General features: G+C 39.8%; 1 protein-coding gene across 1 annotated transcript in view; it reads right to left on the bottom strand.

Annotated features, from left to right (window-relative positions):
- Window positions 1–22,554, bottom strand: part of dip2cb (disco-interacting protein 2 homolog Cb) — a 68,927-nt gene that overhangs the window by 8,392 nt on the left and 37,981 nt on the right. The window contains exons 9-31 of the mRNA XM_053651209.1: window positions 19,786–19,983; window positions 17,277–17,368; window positions 16,948–17,058; window positions 16,588–16,711; window positions 16,221–16,330; window positions 16,023–16,125; window positions 15,810–15,874; window positions 15,623–15,716; window positions 15,356–15,475; window positions 15,098–15,212; window positions 14,818–14,957; window positions 14,500–14,636; window positions 13,873–14,081; window positions 13,456–13,570; window positions 13,141–13,342; window positions 11,335–11,432; window positions 6,955–7,035; window positions 6,686–6,809; window positions 4,297–4,418; window positions 3,371–3,482; window positions 3,173–3,282; window positions 1,282–1,412; window positions 413–581 (exon numbers count right to left, since the gene is read on the bottom strand). Of these exons, the coding sequence (XP_053507184.1) occupies window positions 413–581; window positions 1,282–1,412; window positions 3,173–3,282; window positions 3,371–3,482; window positions 4,297–4,418; window positions 6,686–6,809; window positions 6,955–7,035; window positions 11,335–11,432; window positions 13,141–13,342; window positions 13,456–13,570; window positions 13,873–14,081; window positions 14,500–14,636; window positions 14,818–14,957; window positions 15,098–15,212; window positions 15,356–15,475; window positions 15,623–15,716; window positions 15,810–15,874; window positions 16,023–16,125; window positions 16,221–16,330; window positions 16,588–16,711; window positions 16,948–17,058; window positions 17,277–17,368; window positions 19,786–19,983 (2,882 nt within the window). The remainder of the gene's footprint in view (window positions 1–412; window positions 582–1,281; window positions 1,413–3,172; window positions 3,283–3,370; window positions 3,483–4,296; window positions 4,419–6,685; window positions 6,810–6,954; window positions 7,036–11,334; window positions 11,433–13,140; window positions 13,343–13,455; window positions 13,571–13,872; window positions 14,082–14,499; window positions 14,637–14,817; window positions 14,958–15,097; window positions 15,213–15,355; window positions 15,476–15,622; window positions 15,717–15,809; window positions 15,875–16,022; window positions 16,126–16,220; window positions 16,331–16,587; window positions 16,712–16,947; window positions 17,059–17,276; window positions 17,369–19,785; window positions 19,984–22,554) is intronic.

Below are 22,554 nucleotides of genomic sequence, written 5' to 3'. Positions count from 1 at the left end.
AAACACAGGAAGAGAAAGAGTTACAAGGGAAACACAAGGGATACAAGGGACTGAAAAAGAGTAGGTACTGTAATTAGAAGTGGTGTTTATATGTGAATGTCCAGTATTCATAATGAAGACTAATGAAGAGTGTATATTCACATAATGAAGAGTGTATATTTGTGCATGTGTCATCCTGTCAGTGATAATGATAATGAGTCTTTATTGATCACATATACATATGCACAGTGAAATTCTTTTCTTCGCATATCCCAGCATGTCAGGAAGCTGGGGTCAGAGCGCAGGGTCAGCCATGATACAGCGCAAGTACAGTGGAAGTATACACATGTGTGTCTTGCTTTTGTGAAAGGGAGTATGCGTGACTGACTGTGTGTGTGTGTGTGTGTGTGTGTGTGTGTGTGTGTGTGCACACCTTGAGCGAGTTAGTGAGTGTGCCGAGGGTCTTGGTACAGAGCTCCATGACTGAGTAAGAACAGAAAGTGTCTCTCACTTTAAACTGGCTGACGGAGAGCAACCACAGGGCCGGGTTTACCTCCAACTCTGCTGGAGGGATCAGTATGGACTGGTGCCCTGCATATACACTGCATGCACAGATTAAACACATTACATTCATTAAACGTAATAATGAACATTATAATAACCCCTATTCTGGATTCGTATTATATGAAGGAGGTAGAATGATGCAATTATTACTGATGTATCTCGGAGCGTTTTATTCCAGCAGTAAAACAAAACCCTTTTTTTTTACTACTTTAAAATGACCAGTAGAAATGACCCCATGTAACATCTAATCTGTCTGTACTGATATGTTGGTCAAGATTCCTATCACACCCTGTGGGGAAAAGGGCCAAATGCAGAAGAATAAAATATAGGTGACATTTAAGAGAACTACAACCAGCGGTTATAATAAAGAGTCATACACATCGAACCCTTTAGGGGTGGTGACTATGCATACATTGTGGAAACACTCCCATCTCTGTAGTTTACACAGAGTTCGCTTATCTTCTGCAAATCGATCATAATTACAACATACATCCTCCAGCAAGATTTCTTAACAGACACATGTCTGGAAAACTTATCCAGTCTGAATAGTATTTCAGCTGACCCCTATTACTCTGTTATCTGTTCACCAATAAGTCACAATGTAACCTAATAAGATACTATTTTGTTGTCCTATGGTGAATCTGTTGTGCTTTTCACTTCTCTTATACTAGTATTTAGCTGGGTGAGGGTAGAATGTGTTTTAGGACTAGCTCTCTAATATATAAATGGTTTTTGTACCTGCAGAGGCACCAGATGACAAAGCCCAGTCCACAGTAGGGATCCAAACACACAGCCACTTCACGGGATGGATATAGCTCACACTGCAACTTTATAGAGCGACATAAAGCACTGGTAGCACTGTGGGACATCTGTGGGGTGAAGAGACAGAGACAAAGATGATACTGTCACAGAACATTGTCATCACCACCAGCAGAAAATGATCAAATAATAAACTACATTAACTAAATTTAAACGATGTTATTAAATTAAATAATTAGCTCACACATTTTTATTTTGGCTTTACACACACATTGGATTTGATTTAAAGCGTATAATTGAGGTGCAGAATCTAATAACATTTGATTTCATAATCTATTCATTCCAGGGATTGAAAATTGTTAATTGATTGCAAATCCTTTCCAATTTATAATGCCAGAATTCTGTGAGCTATAGACTCAACCAGATACTCTGTATTCCGATGATCTATGAAATATCTACAGCAGTGTGCAAAAGTTTTAGGCACATGCAAAGAAATGCTGTAGAGCACAGATGCTTTCAAAATAATGAGATTAAATGTTTCTACATTTAAAAAAAAAAGAGCAGTAAACAGTAGTAAATGAAACAAAGTCAATATTTGGTGTGACAATTTTTTTAAAAAATAGTAGTCTCCGGTACAATTAGTGCAGTTTTATAAGGAAATGAGCTGCAAGTTTTAATGAGCATCTTGCAGATCCAGTCACGGTTCTTCTGGAGACTTTGACTGTCGCATTTGCTTCTTATTTTTGCAGCAAAACCCAGCAGCCTTCATTGTGTTTTTTGTCTGAAAAGTGTTCTCTTACGTAATATGCTGCTTTCTTTAATGACAAACATTTTTCTGTAACATTTAATATTGTGCTATAAAACTAATGTTTGTGAATCTAAAATGAAGAAGAAGTCATAAAATAAAAAATCTATAACAAAGTTTGTACTAAAACAATAGGGTGCCTAAAACCTTTGCACAGTGCTGTACATCTGGTAATATAAAGGTATTCAGTCAATTCTAGATTTTTCACATTTCTAGATTTCTATTGAAAAAATATTTTTAAATATTTACATCAGTTCTTAAATAGTTTTATCTTGTCTTTGGTTTGTTTTATTAGCATTGATACGGCTTTGTTCCTCATGTTTTGTTGCACATGATCTAATGCTGTGAATCACAGAAACAACCCAGTGAATAACACTATGCAATGAGGGGACAAAAGCATCAACAAGCGGTGATTCCTACATGAAAGGCCAAATTCCACATGGAGTCAGATGTTCATACCCTTCAATAAATGCAGACTGCCTGTACAGTGCATCCAGAAAGTATTCACAGCGCTTCACTTTTTCCACATTTTGTTATCTTACAGCCTTATTCCAAAATGGATTAAATTCATTATTTTCCTCAAAATTTTACAAACAATACCCCATAATGACAATGTGAAAGAGGTTTGTTTGAAATCTTTGCAAATTTATAAAAAAAAAAAAAAAAAAGGCTGTGAATACTTATGTACATGTGCTTTTTTTGTTTTTTATTTTTAATACATTTGCAAAGATTTCAAACAAACTTCTTTCACGTTGTCATTATGGGGTATTGTTTGTAGAATTTTGAGGAAAATAATGAATTGAATCCATGCTGGAATAAGGCTGTAACATAACAAAATGTGGAAAATGTGAAGCGCTGTGAATACTTTCCGGATGCACTGTACCTTGATGTTATAATCAAGATTTCATTTCAAATCCAATGTGCTGCTGTACAGAGTCAAAGCACCGATCTAGTTATGTTCACAGCCATCTTTTAAAAATAATACAAGCAGGAATATTGTATACAGTCATCTTACTATGTCTTGTGACTTAGTGAGAGAGTGTATGCTTTCATATTAGTGAGTACCTTTACTCCAGCAAGCATGCCAGTGGTGGACACACTGAAGTCTAAGTAGGCCAAAGACTCTGGATCACATGGCTTATACAGCAGAGGAGTCCGTCTCTTTGGCAGGTCATCTTAATCACACGCATAAAAATGTATATAAACAAGAAAAGTTCTCACTAGTCTATTTTCTTCGAATTCATTTTCTCACACAACCCTCACCTGTGTCGAGGACAGGTGGCCATGAGCGGAGGTCCACCACAGCTGATGCTTCTTTGGACCTCAAAAGTTTACTGATTGCCTGTGTGGTCATAACACATCCCGAACGACTCACCTACACGCGCACACACACACACACACACACACACAGTTATGGTTATGTGTCTGCAGGTATGTGAAAACCACCATTTTTATAGTCAGTAATTTTAACAGTGTGTTTTTTATATCCTGTATGTATGACGTTGGCTTTCATGGCATTTGAGCATTTAATGCAGGCTCACTGTTCTAGTGATCTAAATTCTAAAGCCTTTTAAAAGGTGACATTATACCACCTAGACGAGAGGTATTTAACAGAAATGGACTGAACTAACCTGACTGAAAGTTTCCTTTTAATGTTTAAGCATTAACCAATAGTTTATGGCTTTAGATAAGACAATTCCAAGTGGTTATATTTCGTTTTGCACTGACACTTCAAGTTACCGCTTGAAAAATCTAAGACAGTCTGTGACTACTAATGTCTCCAGCCCTGTAGCTACTCTTGGATCGGATGAACTTCCTTCAGTTAAATAATTTACATAATGGCATGTGATTGGAACAACAGAGGATCTTTCAGAAGCTGCCCTGGTTCATGTTTAAAGTTACTGAACTACACCCATGTATTATATTATTATATTATTAATATATTATTCTCATATGCAGAGCTGCTCTGCCGCAGTATTTTTCAAGTACTCGCTATGGTCCTCTGAAACACTGAAATCTGGACCTCTCTCCACCGGTGACGAACCTTGACACAGACCTAACGCTGGTTGCGTAATCCTCACTGCACAATCTGTACTATACTTTTACAGAATCTATAATTCTGTAAATTTATACAAACAATAAATATAGATTTCTTGTTCCAGGACATGGATATGAGTTTGTGTATTTACCTCTACAATCATTTTGACAGTTGGCAGAGTTGTAGAGATGTTTTGGGGATGAGGTGGCCTGACTGTGATAGGGATACAGCCAGCATACAAACAACCGTAGAAGGCAGCAATCAGATCTAAACCTGTGACACACAAACATGCATACATTTGTACAGTAGCGTCAAAGGTCTGAAACCATGCTGAAAATCTAGGATTATTTTTTAAAATTGAAAATAAACAGAAGGTATTATAGTCATATTGAAATATTATATACATATATATATATATATATATATATATATATATATATATATATATATATATATACACACACACACACACACATACATACAATACATCAATACATACACAGTATCTAACAAAAGTGAGTACACCCCTCTCATTTTTGTAAATATTTGATTAAATCTTTTCATGTGACAACACTGAAGAGATGACACTTCGCTACAATGTAAAGTAGTGAGTGTACAGCTTGTATAACAGTGTAAATTTGCTGTCCCCTCAAAATAACTCAAGACACAGCCATTAATGTCTAAACCACTGGCAACAGAAGTGAGTACACCCCTAAGTGAAAATGTCCAAATTGGACCCAATTAGCCATTTTCCCTCTCCGGTGTCATGTGACTTGGTAGTGCTACAAGGTCTCAGGTGTGAATGGGGAGCAGGTGTATTAAATTTGGTGTCATCGCTCTCACACTCCCTCATACTGGTCACTGGAAGTTCAACATGGCACCTCATGGCAAAGAACTCTCTGAGGATCTGAAAAAAAGAATTGTTGCTCTACATAAAGATGGCCTAGGCTATAAGAAGACTGCCAAGACCCTGACACTGAGCTGCAGCACGGTGGCCAAGACCATACAGCGGTTTAACAGGACAGGTTCCACTCAGAACAGGCCTCGCCATGGTCGACCAAAGAAGTTGAGTGCATGTGAGCAGCATCATATCCAGAGGTTGTCTTTGGGAAATAGACGTATGAGTGCTGCCAGCATTGCTGCAGAGATTGAAGGGGTGGGGGGTCAGCCTGTCAGTGCTCAGAGCATACGCCGCACACTGCATCAAATGGTCTGCATGGCTGTCGTCCCAGAAGGAAGCCTCTTCTAAAGATGATGCACAAGAAAGCCTGCAAACAGTTTGCTGAAGACAAGCAGACTAAGGACATGGATTACTGGAACCATGTCCTGTGGTCTGATGACACCATGATAAACTGGGGAGCTACAGTTCATTGAGGGAACCATGAATGCCAACATGTACTGTGACATACTGAAGCAGAGCATGATCAGTACGCAGTATTCCAGCATGATAACGACCCCAAACACACCTCCAAGATGACCACTGCCTTGCTAAAGAAGCTGAGGGTGAAGGTGATGGACCGGCCAAGCATGTCTCCAGACCTAAACAATATTGAGCATCTGTGGGGCATCCTCAAACGGAAGGTGGAGGAGCACAAGGTCTCTAACATCTACCAGCTCCGTGATGTCGTCATGGAGGAGTGGAAGAGGACTCCAGTGGCAACCTGTGAAGCTCTGGTGAACTCCATGCCCAAGAGGTTTAAGGCAGTGCTGGAAAATAATGGTGGCCACACAAAATATTGACACTTCGGGCCTAATTTGGACATTTTCACTTAGGGGTGTACTCACTTTTGTTTCCAGTGGTTTAGACATTAATGGCTGTGTGTGGAATTATTTTGAGGGGACAGTAAATTTACACTGTTATACAAGCTGTACACTCACTACTTTACATTGTAGCAAAGTGTCATTTCTTCAGTGTTGTCACATGAAAACGTTATAAACAAATATTTACAAAAATGTGAGGGGTGTACTCACTTTTGTGAGATACTGTATATATATAAAAATACATAAAAAGAAAGTAAAACGTCAAATATTTTGAATATTTAATATTCAAGATTGGGCAATATTTCTAGGTCGCTATTTAATGTAAGCAAATTTGTGACATTGACCATGTTAACTGCTTTGAACAGAAGGCCAGATTTTCCTCATGCCTAATCTCTTCTATTGAAGTGTGTGTTCAGATGACACTAATGGATCTGATCTAAAATGGATCATAAGGATTCTTACAGACTTGGAGTCCATGCCAGCTCGAGTGCACAGTGTCATTAAAGAAAAATAGGACATACCAAATACTAATAAACTCTGAAATACATGTAAATGTTCTACTTTTCACTCAAATTGTTGGAATTAGAAACAAATGCAAAAATAGAAGTGCGCTCAGACTTTTGGACCCCACAGTATATATGCACATTACACTGAATAGTCAGTTGTTCCGTTAGACACGGTTGTCCTTATGTCACTATGATGTTTACAATTTATACTCTTCCAATTTCTTATGATCAAGTAAAGTTAAAAAAAATGAAAAAGGTTAAATGTGAAGTTACCTGGTGGGTACACTAAAGCTACATGGTCTCCCTCTCGCAGTTGGCCTCTCTCAAACAGCAGTGCAGCAATCTTCTCTGCTCTTTTATGGAGCTGCAGACATGTTAGAGAACTCCCCACTGCCCCCTACAACACACAATTTAAAATAAGGTTTGGTAAATGACCGTGGTGAATGTTTAGTTTATGTTTATGCTATGATATGAGTGCCACCTAAAGAAACACATAAAAACACAGTGCTTACAGTGTGAGGTGAGGTGTGTGTGTGTATTACCCTTGAATTAATGAGTGTGTAAAGTATGTGGTCAGGTGTAGTTTGAGCTCTCCACTGCAACACCTCAGGCAGAAAAAGGAACTGGATTACATGAAAAAGGAAACAAAAAGATAAACCTCATATCAAGGGTTATATTCCAAACACGACTAAATGTCATTCATGTATATTATATATATATATATATATATATATATATATATATATATATATATATATATATATATATATATATATATATATACACACACACACACACATACATAGAGATGTCACGAGAACTGATACTTCGGTACCAACAGTCTTAAAACATGACAGTACTTGTTTTTCTGCAGTAGCGTAGGTATCGTTGGTAATGAAAGTACAGAGGTTGCAATTCTTCCCGAACTGAAGGGGGCAGCAAATACGCGCAAGTGTTTTAGTTGGTCCACATGTGGTAAAGAAGAAGAAGAATGCCTACAAGCACATGGGAAAAACTACAAAAGATGGCGACAAGTTTAGCTCCGCCCCGACTCGTTGAGAGGAAAGATGGTAAGAGACAAATATGGAAATACTTCGCATTCGAGGCAGATGACAACAAACATATAACTGAGGCTCTGAAGCTGGTGTGCAGCCGATGCTATCGTTCATTTCAAACAAAGCGAGGAAACACCTGGAATTTGGAGAAGCACCTGAAAGGCGGTCCTATATTATGTTTGTTTGAGGCAGCTGGCATTGTTGCCGTGAAAACAGTTAACATTATGCTCCATGTAATGTTTGCGATAGCCAGTTATTTGTTAATGACGCTAACGCATTGCAATGTTAAACACTACCTCCTAATGGGCTACCATACATCGCCATTCAGCCCGTGTCCTGTCAGCTAAATGTAGCCTAATGTCACTAATAATTATTCAAATGTTCATGCTTTTGTGTGCACGCACGCGTTTAGGAGTGCACCTTAGCACTTGTAGCATCCATAGTTTTATTAGTCATTGTCAGACAGTGTTTGATAACTAAAATATCCCCCCCCTCTCTCTCTCTTTGCCAGTATTAGCCAGAGGAGGATGTCCTCCAGGAGAGTTTTTAATGTTATTAATTTTTTTTTTTTAAACCACACCGTGGTATCGACTTTGGTATCAAGTATCGTGTACCTTTGGTGGTATTGGTACAGACTACTAGATTTTTGATATCGTGACATCCCTAATACATACACACATTTTATATATATTATATATATATACACACACACACACACACACACACACATTATATATATATATACACACACATAGAATATACATACATATACATACACACATATAGTATATACATACATATACATACACACACACACACACACACACACATACATACACATATATATATATATATATATATATATATATATATATATATATATATATATATATATATATATATATACACACACACACACACACACACACACACACACACACACACACACACAATACTGTGCATAGTCTTAGGCACGTTTAAAGGGGGAAAAACGAATTGAAAAGTTTCAAAATAATTATTAGATCAGTAAACTATAAAAAAATTAAATAAATATATAAACTAAAAAAAAAATGTGTATTTCTCCCCCCTTCTTTTCTATTGTCAGATTTCGGTGGAATGTACCTCATATGGCTGCACAATATACAGTCCCCTCCGTAACTATTGGAACAGTAAGGCCAATTCATTGTTTGTGTTATACTCCACAGACAATTGAGTTTGAAGTCAAAAGATGGATACGAGATGAGAGCTTAAGATTTCAGCCTTTATTTACTAGTATTTACACCCAGAGGAGTTAAACAACAAAAAACATAGAACCTTTTGTATCAGACCATCCAATTTTTAGGTGAACAAAAGTATAAGAACAGATAAGTCTAAAAGTAAATAACACTTGATAATTGGTTGTCACATCCCTTGTTTGCAATAACTGCATCAAGCCTATGACTCAGTGACATCACCAAACTGTTGGTTTCTTCTTTTGTGATGCTTTTTCCAGTCTTTCAGTTTTTGTGTGTTTTAGGGCGTTTCTCCCTTTAGTCTCCTCTTCAGGAGGTGAACTGCCGCTCCATTGGGTTAAGATCTGGTGATTGACTTGGCCAGTCTAAAACCTTCCACTTTTACCCCTGATGAAGTCCTTTGTTGAGTTAACAGTGTGAGGATCATTGTCTTGCTGCATGATAGTTCATCCCAATGAATTTGGATGCATTTCTCTGTTCCAGAGGTAGTCTTGCAAGCCCAAGCCATGACACTACCTCCACCATGTTTCACAGATGAGCGAATATGTTTTGGATCATGAGTAGAGCCGTTCTTTCTCCACACGTTGGCCTTTCCATCACTTTGGTAGAGGTTAATCTTGGTTCCACAACTTTGTGACTCATCTCTGTATTTCTTTGCAAATTCCAATCTGGCGTTCTGATTCTTACTGCTGATGAGTGGTTTGCGTCTTTTGGTATGGCCTCTATATTTCTGCTCTCGAAGACTTCTTCGAACGGTGGATTGTGATACTTCCACCCCTGTCCTGTGGAGGCTGTTGATGATGTCACTGTCTATGTTTCTGTCATCAGCTGCTGTTGTTTTCCTTGGCTGATCTGTTCGGTGTTGCTCAGTATACCAGTGGTTTTGTTATTTTTCGGGACATTCCAAATTGTTGTCCTGGCTATGCCCAGTGAAATGCCTCTGATTGATTTTCATGCTTTTCTTTGGTTCAAATTGGCTTGCTTTTCGCACATAGACAGCTCCCTGATCTTCGTGGTGGCTTATCCTTTTTAACAACAATGCAGCCTTCACAGGTGAAACTGAAGGCTAATACCAAGAGTAGATGTTCAGAGCTATTTATTGTTTAAACAATCAATCTAACAGGATACACATGGGCAACAAGAAACACCTGTCAGTTACATATTCCAATATTTTTGCTTACCTAAAATTTGGGTGGTCTGATACAATATGTGCTATGTTGTTTAACACATAGAACATACATACTAATACTGGGGAGGACCCCTGTTCTTTCAAAATAGCCTGAATTCTTATGGATTCCAGAAAGAGTGGGAAATTCCTTTGAAATTCTGTTACGCATTGACTGATATGATTGCATCACATAATTGCTGCAGATTTGTCAGCTAACACATTCATGCTGTGAATTTCCCATTCTATCACATCTCAAACATGCTCTAATTGGATTCAGATGGGGAAAATATTGAAGTACAATTAACTCAATGTTAAATTCATGGAACCAGACTGAGATGACTTGTGCTTTATGATATGGCGTATTATAATGCTAGGAAGTAGTCATTATAAGATTAAGGTAAATTGTTGCAATAAAAGGATGCATGTGGTCAGCAACAATACTCAGACAGGCTGTGACATGGCAAGGCCAAACAATGCTTGGTTGGTAATAAGGGGCCCAGTGAGTGTCAAGACAACATTCCCCAACACCATTACACTACCACCACCAGCCTAAACTGGCAGATTGTGGCACAACACAAGGCAGATTGGATCCATGCGTATATGTTGATGCCAAATCCTACCATCTGATGAATCTGCATTCATCAGACCAGGCAAATCTTCAACTGTCCATTTTCATTGAGCCTGTGCCCACTATTTTCCTATTTGTTTCCTGTTCTTGGCTGACAGACGTGGAACCCGATATGGTTTTCTGCTGTTGTAGCCCATCCAGACTCAAGATTTAATGTGTTGTGTGTTCTGAGATGCTCTTCTGCTTACCATGGTTGTCAATAGTGATTATTTGAGTTACCATAACATTACTGTCAGCTCAAAATTGTCTGGCCATTCTTCTCTGACCTCTTTCATCAACATACATGGCATTCCCACACGCAGAACTGCTGCTTATTGGATATTTTTTGGGTTTTTTTGCATCACTCTGTATGAACTCTAGAGACTGATGTGCATGATAATCCCAGGAGATCAGCAGTTTCTAAAACACTAAAAAAAAAACCTGTAACCATGGCACCAACAAGCATGATCAAGGCATTAAGATCACAATTTCTCCCCATTCTGATGTTTGATGTGAACATTAACTGAACCTGCAATGCTGCAACATAACTGGCTGTTTGGAAAATTGCATGAGTGAGCAGGAGTACAGGTATTCCTAATAAAATGGGCGATTATATTTGACACTGTTATTTATATGAAACATTCTATTTTTTAGCAACACTTATACGTGTCTTTATTCACCATCATAAATTTTTATACTTGACACAATTTAACTACAGATTGTTAGCATTAATTCCATTAAGAACTCTTCTCTCAAACACTAACAGTTGGGATTCACACATCTTTCAGAAATTCACTCCTGATAAAACATTCAAGCACATTAAGACAAATTTAGACACAGATATGCACATGCATACAAACCTGATCATTGTCTTCCTGACTGAGGTCTCGCCCGCTGGCCTGCGCCATCCGCTTTCCTGCCACCAGGTTCCCCACCATAACAGAGGCAGGGCCAACCTCTGCAAAACACACACACACGTTTGCATCATAATCCTTTTCTATACCACTTTTTAATCAACAAGGTATTGCTGCTGGTTCAGGAAACCAACATTCATCTGCCCACATTTCATCTGTACGTGCTATACATACATACATACATACATACATACATACATACACACACACACACAGGGTGTCCCAAAAGTCTCCATACGTTGGACAGGAAACACAGCAAGCACATCACATCAAGTGTAGCGGACCAACTGAGAAGTGGACATCCACGAACAACCACTGGCGTGGTGCTGGCATACATAGTCCCCTATGTATGGAGAATTTTGGGACATCCTGTGTACACACACACACACACACACACACACACACACACACACCATTAAAACCACCAGCTTAATATTGTGTAGGTCCCCCTTGAGTCACCAAAACAGCTTTGACCCGGCATGAACTCCACAAGACCTCTGAAGGTGTGGTACCTGGCACAAGATGTTAGCAGCAGATCCTTTAAGTCCTGTAAGCTGTGAGGTGGGGCCTCCATAGATTGGACTTGTTTGTTTGTTTGCTTGTTTGTCCAGCACATCCCACAGACACTTGATCGGATTGAGATCTGGGGAATTTGGAGGCCAAGTCCTAGACGTTGAAGTCTTGCAGTGTTCCTCAAACCATTCCTGAACAATGTTTTGCAGTGTGGCCGTGCACATTATCCTGCTGAAAGAGGCCACTGCTATTAGGGAACACCATTGCCATGAAGTGGTGTACTTGGCCTGCAGCAATGTTTAGGTAGGTGGTACGTGACAAAGTAACATCCACATGAATGCCAGGACCCAAGGCAGAACATTACCCAGAGCATCACACTAGTTTCTCCGGCTTGCCTTCTTCCCATAATGCATCCTGGTGCCATCTCTTCCCCAGGTAAGTGACGCACGCACTCGGCCATCCACATGATGTAAAAGAAAATGTGATTCATCAGACCAGGCCAAATTCTTCCACTGCTCCATGGTCCAGTTCTGATACTCATGTGCCCATCGTAGGCGCTTTCAGCAGTGGACAGGGTCAGCATGGGCACTCTGACTGTTCTGCAGCTACACAGCCTCGCAGCAATCGCTATCATAGCCAGCATTAACTTTTTCAGCAATTTGTGCTGCAGTAGCTCTTCTGTGGGATTGGACCAGCCGGACTAGCCTTTGCTCCCCACATGAGCCTTGGGTGCCCATGACCCTTTGCCAGTTCACCGGTTGTCCTTCCTTAGACCACTTTTGGTGGGTACTAACCACTGCATCCCGGGAACACCACACAAGACTTGCCGTTTTGGAGATGCTCTGACCGTCTAGCAATCACAATTTGGTCAAAGTCGCTCAGATCCTTACATTTTTCCTGCTTCCAACACATCAACTTTGAGAACAGACTGAGAACTGATCACTTGCTGCCTAATATATCCCACCCTTGACAGGTGCCATTTTAACAAGATAATCAAATGTTATTCACTTCACCCGTCAGTGGTTTTAATGTTATGGCTGATTGGTATATCCACACACACACACACACACACACACACACACACACACACACACACACGCGCACACACGCGCACACACGCGCACACACGCGCACACACGCGCACACACGCGCACACACACGCGCACACACACGCGCACACACACGCGCGCGCAAGCACGCACACAGAATTATTATTTATTATTATTATAATTGTTCTACCAGGTTGTTTCTGTCTGGGTTTGGGCAGATTGGTGACACAAGAATGAGGGCACATAAGGACGTTGCAGGGGTGCAGCGCTCCATCCTGGAACAGCTGCTTTGTCTCAGAGAGGTGGATTCCTCCAAGAGGAGTTTTGGGCAGGGTATTCGACGGAACCAGCGCCAGGCAATACACACCAACCTGATGGATACTATCTATAGCCTAGACACACATACACACAAACTATAATAACAATATGATCATGTATCAAGATAATACGACTGAAAAACATACTGGTGTATGCATACAATAATTCTAGAATGGCTCAAATGTACCTGCAGTACTCTGCTCATCCACTGAAAGCTCTCCTCTTCAGTAGAATCTGGTCTCTGCTCTGCCACCACCACAATCCTCTCATCATGAAGCACAGTAATGGAGAACACCGCTATCCTAGAGATGCATAAAACCACACACACATTACAGCACATACAATTTGTGCACTGGGGTTGAAACGTTTCATAATTTTCTAAAGTTATGGTATGTTTTAAGATGATCCGGTGGTGTGACTGCTTTATTTTAAATCATATTAACAGGCAAGTTTCAAGACTCAGCGGAATATGTGATACTTGAGGCAATATACTTTGATATCTTTAACAAAAAACATCTAAACAGTAATATACCTGTACTCTGCAAACCCGGAAGAGAATTACAGAATTTAATATTTTAATCAAACCAAACAAAAACACACACACCTTCCTCTGTACACAAACTTCATGGGTTCAACAGCAAGCGCTGTAGCAACAATGTCATCACCGTTATGTCTCCGGCCGCCAACCTGCATTAATCCGTCCATCTTTCCAGCAACAAAGATGGCTCCACCTGGGCCTACAAATCCCAAAAGCCCTGAGCGAACAAACACACACTCACTCACTAACACACCAGTGCTGGACACAGGCCACACCTACAACAGAGAAGGAGGGAGAGAAGGAAACATTTTAGCACACTTTTAGATTTTAAAAGTATTAAGTAGCACGTTACATGGCATTCGTACTGAACAACATATAAATGGCTATTTGACTAAATTGTACTTTTTACAGTAATAAGAAAAATAATTTCTAAAGAAGTGTAATAATGCATCACTCTAAAGATTATTGAAACGATATTATGGTGAAATTAAGAAAAATATATATTTTATTATTTTTAAGAAAGATACTTGGTAGTGTGCTCTAGTTACACAATACATGTCAAATTAAAGAATTTATTTAAATAAACCTGAAACCTGAAAATCGCTTCATTAATGAACGTTATAAAGCACTTCGGTGAAAACTCCGGGTTGTATTTATTGCCTTTGGTAAAGAAAAGTGGCTGAAGTTTCCTACCTCAAAAGTGTTTTTGCTCATGCCTGTAAGACCATAATAGGATGTTCCTGTGGCAATGGATGACACACAGATCTCTCCAATCTCATCTGTTTTACACAACTGGGGAACACCTTCCAGCTTCACCACACACATCAGGGCTGAGACAGAGACAGACAAAGAGGATTTGTTTAAACTGAACAAATGTAGATCTGCACAAGATTTCTGTGGGGGGAAAAAAAGGCATACAAAAGCCCCAATACAGATTTAACCCAAACCTATTTTTCCTGTTAATTAAGTGATTTTGTGATAACTGTGAATTCTTGCCCACACTTTGCCTACCTCCTGGCATGGGAGTACCAACATCCTGCAGTGTGAGGATGGACAGCTTTTCTCCTGTGTCGACCCGGATGGCGCCGTGACTCAGTCCCATCATACTGAGGACGCCTCGGCCTACAGGCTTAGAGCTGCTGTCACTCGGCCTGCAGGTCAAACACACAACATATACCACACATCACAACTGATGACCCATTTTCCCCCCACAGCCTCCAGTGCCCCAGTGTAAACATAACACACACGTCTTCTCACAGCTATAGCAGTGCATTGGAGAAAGCTGGTTTACCTCCTCACAGCTACGGTAAGAGCTTCTGGTGAGCTGGCACATGGACAGATGACCTCTGACCTCAATCCCAAACTCTGAAACACGTTCAGGAATGCATCACATGATGAGATTGACCCTGAGAACAAGACCCCCCAAAAAAGAGGAAGAGTGAAAAAAGGAGACAGATGGATGTTACAGATCAGTATATTTAAAAGGTATGAATGTTACAAGATGAGATATTTCTGAATGAACACACCACCCTCACACACACACACTCACATGGATTTGCTCCATCAGCAACTAGCAGCATACGGAGAGAGCTCAGGTTGATGTCACCCTGATCTCTGTGTGCTATCAGAGCCCAGTGAAGATCCCTACTCTTCACACACACCACTTTAGCTACACACACACACACACACACACACACACACACAATATGGTAAAAAGAGGAAGAAAACAGCAATGACAATAAAATATCAGTACTGAAATGTTATAAAAGTATAACACATAACCCATAATATTCTGGGGGAACAAAGCGTTTTGTACCTTTATACTGACAGACTTTCTGGACCCAGGACAATGGATTCACCTTCATGAGAGCATATGGAACACTCACAGTGTGGAGCATGTTGAGAACACTCTGGAACATGGACAGCAAGATAGAGTGTCCAAAAGGTATACAAAATAATATACACAGTATGACAGATTTATAACTGTGGAGTAAAATAATCACCGTTAAAACGCCATGCCACAGTCCAACGTCCTTCTTGAAATCCAACACATTCACAAGAGTCTCAGCTGAAACACACACACACACGCACACAAAATAACTTTTGTTTTTCATATAAATATTTTCCTATGTAAACAAGAGTGTAAGAAAACGGTCCATTTCTCTCACTGTGTATAATCGAGTGCGAGTGGCTGTGTGAGCATGTACAAGTCTTACCTTCACTGTATCCACAGGTGTGTGTGAGTGTTTGGCAGTGTGTCAGCATGGCCATTCTCGTTACAGTCACTCCCAGAACACTTCCATCTTTGCAAGTTTTATACTGACAAAAAAAAAAATCAGAATTATTAATATTTAAAATGACGCAAATCGTTTGGATTTAATATAAAATACATAAAAAATAAAAACAGTGAAAACCTCAATATATGCTGTGTCATTGTTAGCATCTTTAATTAGAGGATACCACTCTCTGGGAGGTTTTGATAAATGCTTTGACTCCGTCACAACCCACAACAACTTTGGCCAGCCTGATCACATAAGGAGAAAAAGCAAGAGTGCAAACATGCATCATAAGCACAAGTTCAAACTGGTGGAAAACCAGTGAGCGTTCTAATGATGATTGAAGTGCAGCTCTGTATATCGATATAGCACTAGAACAATACGGCGAGAAACAAATCAAGTGTTTACAGGAAACAGAAAAGTCTGGTCTGTTCATAAATAAAGAGAGCACTTTAAGTGACAGATAATATTATGATGCCTGAATCACACTGATGGAGTCGCCAACCTTTGAATTGCACAATGTCACCACTGAGGCTCTTGGGAAGGCCTTTGTGGCACGCATCACTGGTCAGTGCCACGGCAACCCCGCAGCTGCCCAGTAGGAAGCCAATCTGTTGACTCCCAGCATCCTTTGGGAGGAAAAGCACCAAAAAAATATGAGGAGAAAAAAAACCAGAAGAGAGTGTGAAAGTCATGTACAGCTAACAGAAACAGATTGTATTTATAAAACAGGAAATCAGACGCAGGCATTAATTTACATTTCTCAATCAGATCACATTATACAACAATCACATTTTATAAGATAACCAGCTTTATACAGTATCTTTGATTTAGCTTTTTTTTTTACTTTCACAGTAGGTGTTACCTTTTTGCTAAGTGGCACTTCAATGGGTACCGGGACAACTTCAGCTAGCAGACAGCCATAAAATGCCACCAAAAATGCCACAGGGTCATTATTGGGGTAAACTAATGCCACCTAACACACACACACACACACACACACACACACACACACACACACAAAAACAAGTAAAGAAAGAGAATTACAGTCTCGTCACCCTCCCTTTTTACCTTGTAACCAAACATTCAGCTTCCGAATGGCACTTGGGACAATAATAACTGTTATTTTGTGTTGTTTGGGGTATGCTTATCATTCTGTATGAGTAACAGTAAGTGATTTAAGGTTAGACTTACTCGATCTCCCGGCCGGACGATGGGTTCTTGCTTGGTTCCAAGTTTGTGGAGGATGTAATAGGCCACCTTCATACTCCTGGACCACAGCTTACCTAAACATATACATTCAGTGTTATGAATTTATTCTACATTACCCTCATCAAGTAACTACTTTTACAGCAAGAGGGAGTTAGTAGGAGTGAATAAAAATCCCCAGAAAATCATGTGCTCTCTACAGTAACTGCTGCTCAGACAGTACTGCATCTGTGTGCCAAGAGGGGGCATTTCACCTGTGCGACATGTTCGGAAAGAACTGTAATAAGTCTAAAAGTAAAACGTGGTAACGTAAAATAGAGACTGGAAAGTTTATTGATTCGTCAAGATATCACAGTTGTCTTTTGAGTGTGCTCAGTGGACTTCATTTCCTAATTAGATTTTAAGATTTAATATTTGAGTCTGATTTGTATATTTTGCTGAGCCTATAGTTTAGTACTGCTACAAACAGGACAGACATTAGCACTACGTTCTTATTGCATAAAAGCATAGCGTTCAAAATATCACTCATCATAAACTTTATTGTTTTAGATTTGTGTTGTTTATTCGTTTACCTACAATAATTTCTTCCTGTTGCCGAGATTTAAACTCGATTTTAGATTTCTCAGGGAAAACTCTTATAAACATCTGACACATAAACCTTCATATTTTACTAGCCTTCCCACACACTATTAACGCTCACTACCAAGGGTGGAAGTCATGATTGTGCAATCTGTAGTTGCATCTACAAAGATATAATATGATACACATGTTAACACAAACATGGGGAGACAGAATCAGCACACATGTACTGGTTATTCACCGTCTCACTGCCTCGTGTCATGTTTTTAGGTGACTGGCTTTGTAACTGGCATGTCACTACAGACAAGATGGGCTTAGTAAAGAAGGCTAGAAAGCAAACAAGGCTTAGCAATTTGAGTTCTTCCACTTCTTTTGGTTGTTCGGGCTTTATATCCAGTCCAGAGGATTAATGCCCTTTTCATGGCAGTCTGGGTAAGTGCACCTACTATGGTGGAGCAGATTTAATCATCTCGTTCTTATATCTTAACAAATAGTCCTGTATATCAATGTAAGTTACAAATTGAGTGACATTCATACAGGAAGCTGAGAAGGGAAATGAGCAACAGCTGAGTGTAGCTGGTAAACAGTTGTTTGGTTTGCCTGAGAAGGGGCGTGGTTTTCGGTGGGGGATTCTGGTAGTTCTCAATTTTGGTGATTGTATTAATTATTAAACAAACAATCCCTGCGTCCAAGGTACTGTAACAGTACGATTCAGTACCCCTACCGCTCGGCTGTTGATACAGTACGTACTGATCAGTACAACCTTTTGCAACTAAAGCCCCACCCCAAGCCTGACCTATCATGTGGCACAACTGCCACATGTGGCACAACCCCCCCCCCCCCATATATTGGAGAAGACCAGGTATAATGATTATGTATTCTATATTAATATCTATCCATCTGGCTATCTATCTATCTATCTATCTATCTATCTACCTATAAAATCTGTTTTTGATAGATAGATAGATATTTTTGCTTTTGTGTTTTGTACTTAAATTACTTTTCATATCGTTTATGATTTTTTTATAACATTTATGACTTTTATAAAACTCTATAACGGACAGGTATGCAACATGAATTATCAAAAATTTTTCTGAACACTAGAACTACTTTGAACAAGAGAACTAGGCTGTAATAACGTGGACTATTTTACATGTAAAACATGTTGCATTCCATTCGTCTTGCATTTTAAAATCATTCACATATGAATTATGTAAATTGGGACAAAAGGGTGCATCTCGTTAGCCATGACATTGATTTAACAATCAGTGGGACACCTGTGCTTGCTTCTTTTTACATTCACGTCTATATCAGCTGCTGTTTATCACCGGGCTGTCCTGCTCCAGCTCTCAGCCACTCACTGAACAGAGCAGACGCAGAGATCTCTTTGTCTCAGTGGGGACGTGGTTGAGCGCCGGTTTTTGAATGGAGGGTGGGGTCGGGGAATGAGTGACTTTTGTGTACATCAAGGGTCTTCTAGCATAAAGAAAATGTCTTTCAATAAACTTAGGATGTGATCGCTTGCCTTTGAATCCATAAATATCATGTAAAATGCATCAAAAAATAAGCATAAGCTACAAAAATAAATTAAAGAACTCTGGGCGCATAATGCATTCCTTTATAAACACAATATGGCACCCTGAACCAAAACAGCCTCAAACTCAGAGGTGAAAACACGTTAACAGAGAGGTGGACACTTGAATGCGTGTGAAATTAAAATGACCACTTTTATAAATGACACTGGGAGAGTGAAAAAAGGTCTTAACATCCAGCCTGCTCTTATCATTGCACACTTGTTTCATCATGTAAATCATTCCTAAATTCTTCCTCTAGATGTGTGCTGGATTAAAATGGCATATGAAAATGTTTAAATATTTTGTGCATAGTAATTTTGTGCATGCGTTTGTGTTCGTACCATATGTGAGTGTGTAAGTTTGTTTAGCACCAGCGTGTGTGATGGTCAGACATGGTGCTTTGGGTGCAATGGCACCCCAGCGCTGTAGGGCTGCCTCTAGAGAGGCGGGGCAATTCTTAAGTCTTCCCAGTTCCTCCCCTTGGGATATTTTCGATTCTGCCCCTTCTGGATGTGGTAAGGAAGGATCAGGCTGCCGGACTGCAGGAGAAAAATCAACGTTCCATTACTACTTTTCATTTCAGTGCAAGTTATATACTCTATATAACTGTGTATGTGACAAATAAAATCTTGAATCGACAACGTTTACAGAACATTAACACACTAGTAATATTATACATCTCGAAATTGTACATATTCACATATAAAACAGAAATCTGCTGCAAAACAGTCCAGCACAACGAATATAATGCATCTCAAAAAACTAGTGACTGTGGATGAATATGTATTCATTAAATAAATGGTGCCAAAGGGTCGTGGTGGATCCGGAACCTATCCTGGGGACACAACATGAGGCAGGAATACACCTTGGATGGGACACCAGTCCATCGCAGGGCACAATGCACACATGCATTCACACACTCCTTCACATATAGAGCAGAGTGGCATAACCAGTACACCTATTGTAGTGGTCAGGAAAATCATGTGGCTCGCCAAGTGTCCCACCCTTCACCAACATATCATCGTTAAAAACTTAGACACATCACTAGAGGTCAGTTTCCTGCAGAAAATGCAGTCAATTACAATCCCTTTGTTGTACAGCCTACTGAAGTAAATCAAAATCAGTTGTTCCAGCCAGTGCACATATGCAGCGCTGTGCGCACATGTCACGACACCAAGCAACGGCAAACCACTTGCGTTTCTATGGTAACTTCTCATGCTCAGACTCAAGCAGCTACCTAGCTAGTTTGTGGAGATGGTGAAAAGAAAGCATTCAAAGGAGCATTGAAATTCAGTGGAGCATTTCAAAGTGGCTGGACTGAAACATGCTTTTATTGAAAGCCCTGGTGCTCTGCAGTGTCTGATTCGCACAGAACGTATTGCCTCGTTTAAAAAAATAAAAAATCAACAGTTAAGAGACAGTTTGCTTTTTCAGCAAAGTACCCATTGGGCGAAAGCCGAAGCAAGGCGCGCACGGAGCTCCAACGTAAACTGCAAGTCGGACAGCAGCAGCCATAAGCTTGGACAGGGACAACTGGAAGCCTGAACGCTGAATGCTCATTGGAGATTGTAAGATAAGGAAAACCTTTTACTGATGGAGGGTATGTAAAGTCATGCATGTTGAGTTTGGCAACTGAATTGTTTGACGATTTCCCAAAGAAGGAGAAAATGTTTCAGAAAATAAAAGACGGGCCCCTGTTAGAACGAACTGTGCATGACCGTGCTGTCATGATGGCACGCGAGATACAGCGGGAAAAGAACACGGATATAACATCGCAGATTTTTTTTCTCTTGCACTGGATGAGTCCACACACACACACACACACACACACACACACACAGACAGACACACAGACAGACACACAGACAGACACACAGACAGACACACAGACAGACACACAGACAGACACACAGACAGAAGAAGTTTTATGCTGCTCAGGTTGAAACTTAACCTCAAAGTGAAAGCTCTGCACAATTAATCCCATATTGCAACATTACCTATTGTTTGTTGCATGTTTGTTTGTTTTTGGGCTATCTATGGACCTAATCAAAGTTATTGCTATTGAAATGTTATTGAAAATCCGTGTTTTTTTTATAACAGTAAAATATTAGTTTCTGAAATGACTATTTCTGGAGGGGGGGGGGGGGGGGGGTTCAGAAACCAAAAATGGGAGAACATGCACAAGAGCTCTACACAAAGAGTAAAATGAGGTCAGAATTGAAATGGGGGGTATGGAGCTGTGAGGTGGCAATGCTCCTTTCTATAACAGTGTCAAATAAATCTACAGTTTCCATACGCGATAAACTGACTAACTGTATTGGAAAATAGGTTTATATCACCCAATATACACACATTTATCAGTGTGCATTTGGCGATACCATCATCTACTGTTATGATCGGTGCAGCCATATTTCTTATTCTTAGGTTCACAAATCCTGAAATAGTACGTGCACAGAGTTCCATTTTACCCCTTCTTACCACCAGGGTGGTGAGAATCACTTGAACGCATTCACACACACATGCTGAGACCATCCAACAAAATCACAAAGTGATGCATGTTGCAGTATTTGCAGTAAATACCACTGTCATACAGCCACCTTTTTCTTCTTCTCGTCTTGTACAGGACCATGTGTACACCACGTGTACATTCTCTTCTGTCGTGGTGAGTGCATTTTTCTTATATTCTAGCACCCTTTCTCTATAATACTGAGGAACTCCATGGTGCCCACCAGCATTAAGTTGATTTAGTGATAGACTTGTTATATTGACTCAGTGTGCTGTTAAATAAGTATGCTAATACTGTTCCTGTTGCTGCTCAATGGCAGCACTCACCACTCATTCTTCCCTCTGCACCATCTCCTTCAAGCACTCACATCCACCACCATCTAGCTGACCAGCCAGCCTGTACATACAGTGGGGGAAATAAGTATTGAATGCGTCAACATTTTATTTTCAGTAAATATATTTCCAATGAAGCTATTCACATGAACTTTTCACCAGACTTTGGTATTAATTCAAGAAATCCACACATATAAAGAAATCCAAACATTAAAGTCCATAAATGAAGTTATGTGTAATAAGGAGGAATGACAAAGGAAAAAAGTATTGAA

This window comes from Ictalurus furcatus, chromosome 20 (assembly GCF_023375685.1).
Source record: "Ictalurus furcatus strain D&B chromosome 20, Billie_1.0, whole genome shotgun sequence".
In the NCBI taxonomy this organism is placed as follows: domain Eukaryota; kingdom Metazoa; phylum Chordata; class Actinopteri; order Siluriformes; family Ictaluridae; genus Ictalurus; species Ictalurus furcatus.
Note: the sequence above shows the minus strand (reverse complement) of the source record. Positions and strands in the feature narration are given on the sequence as shown.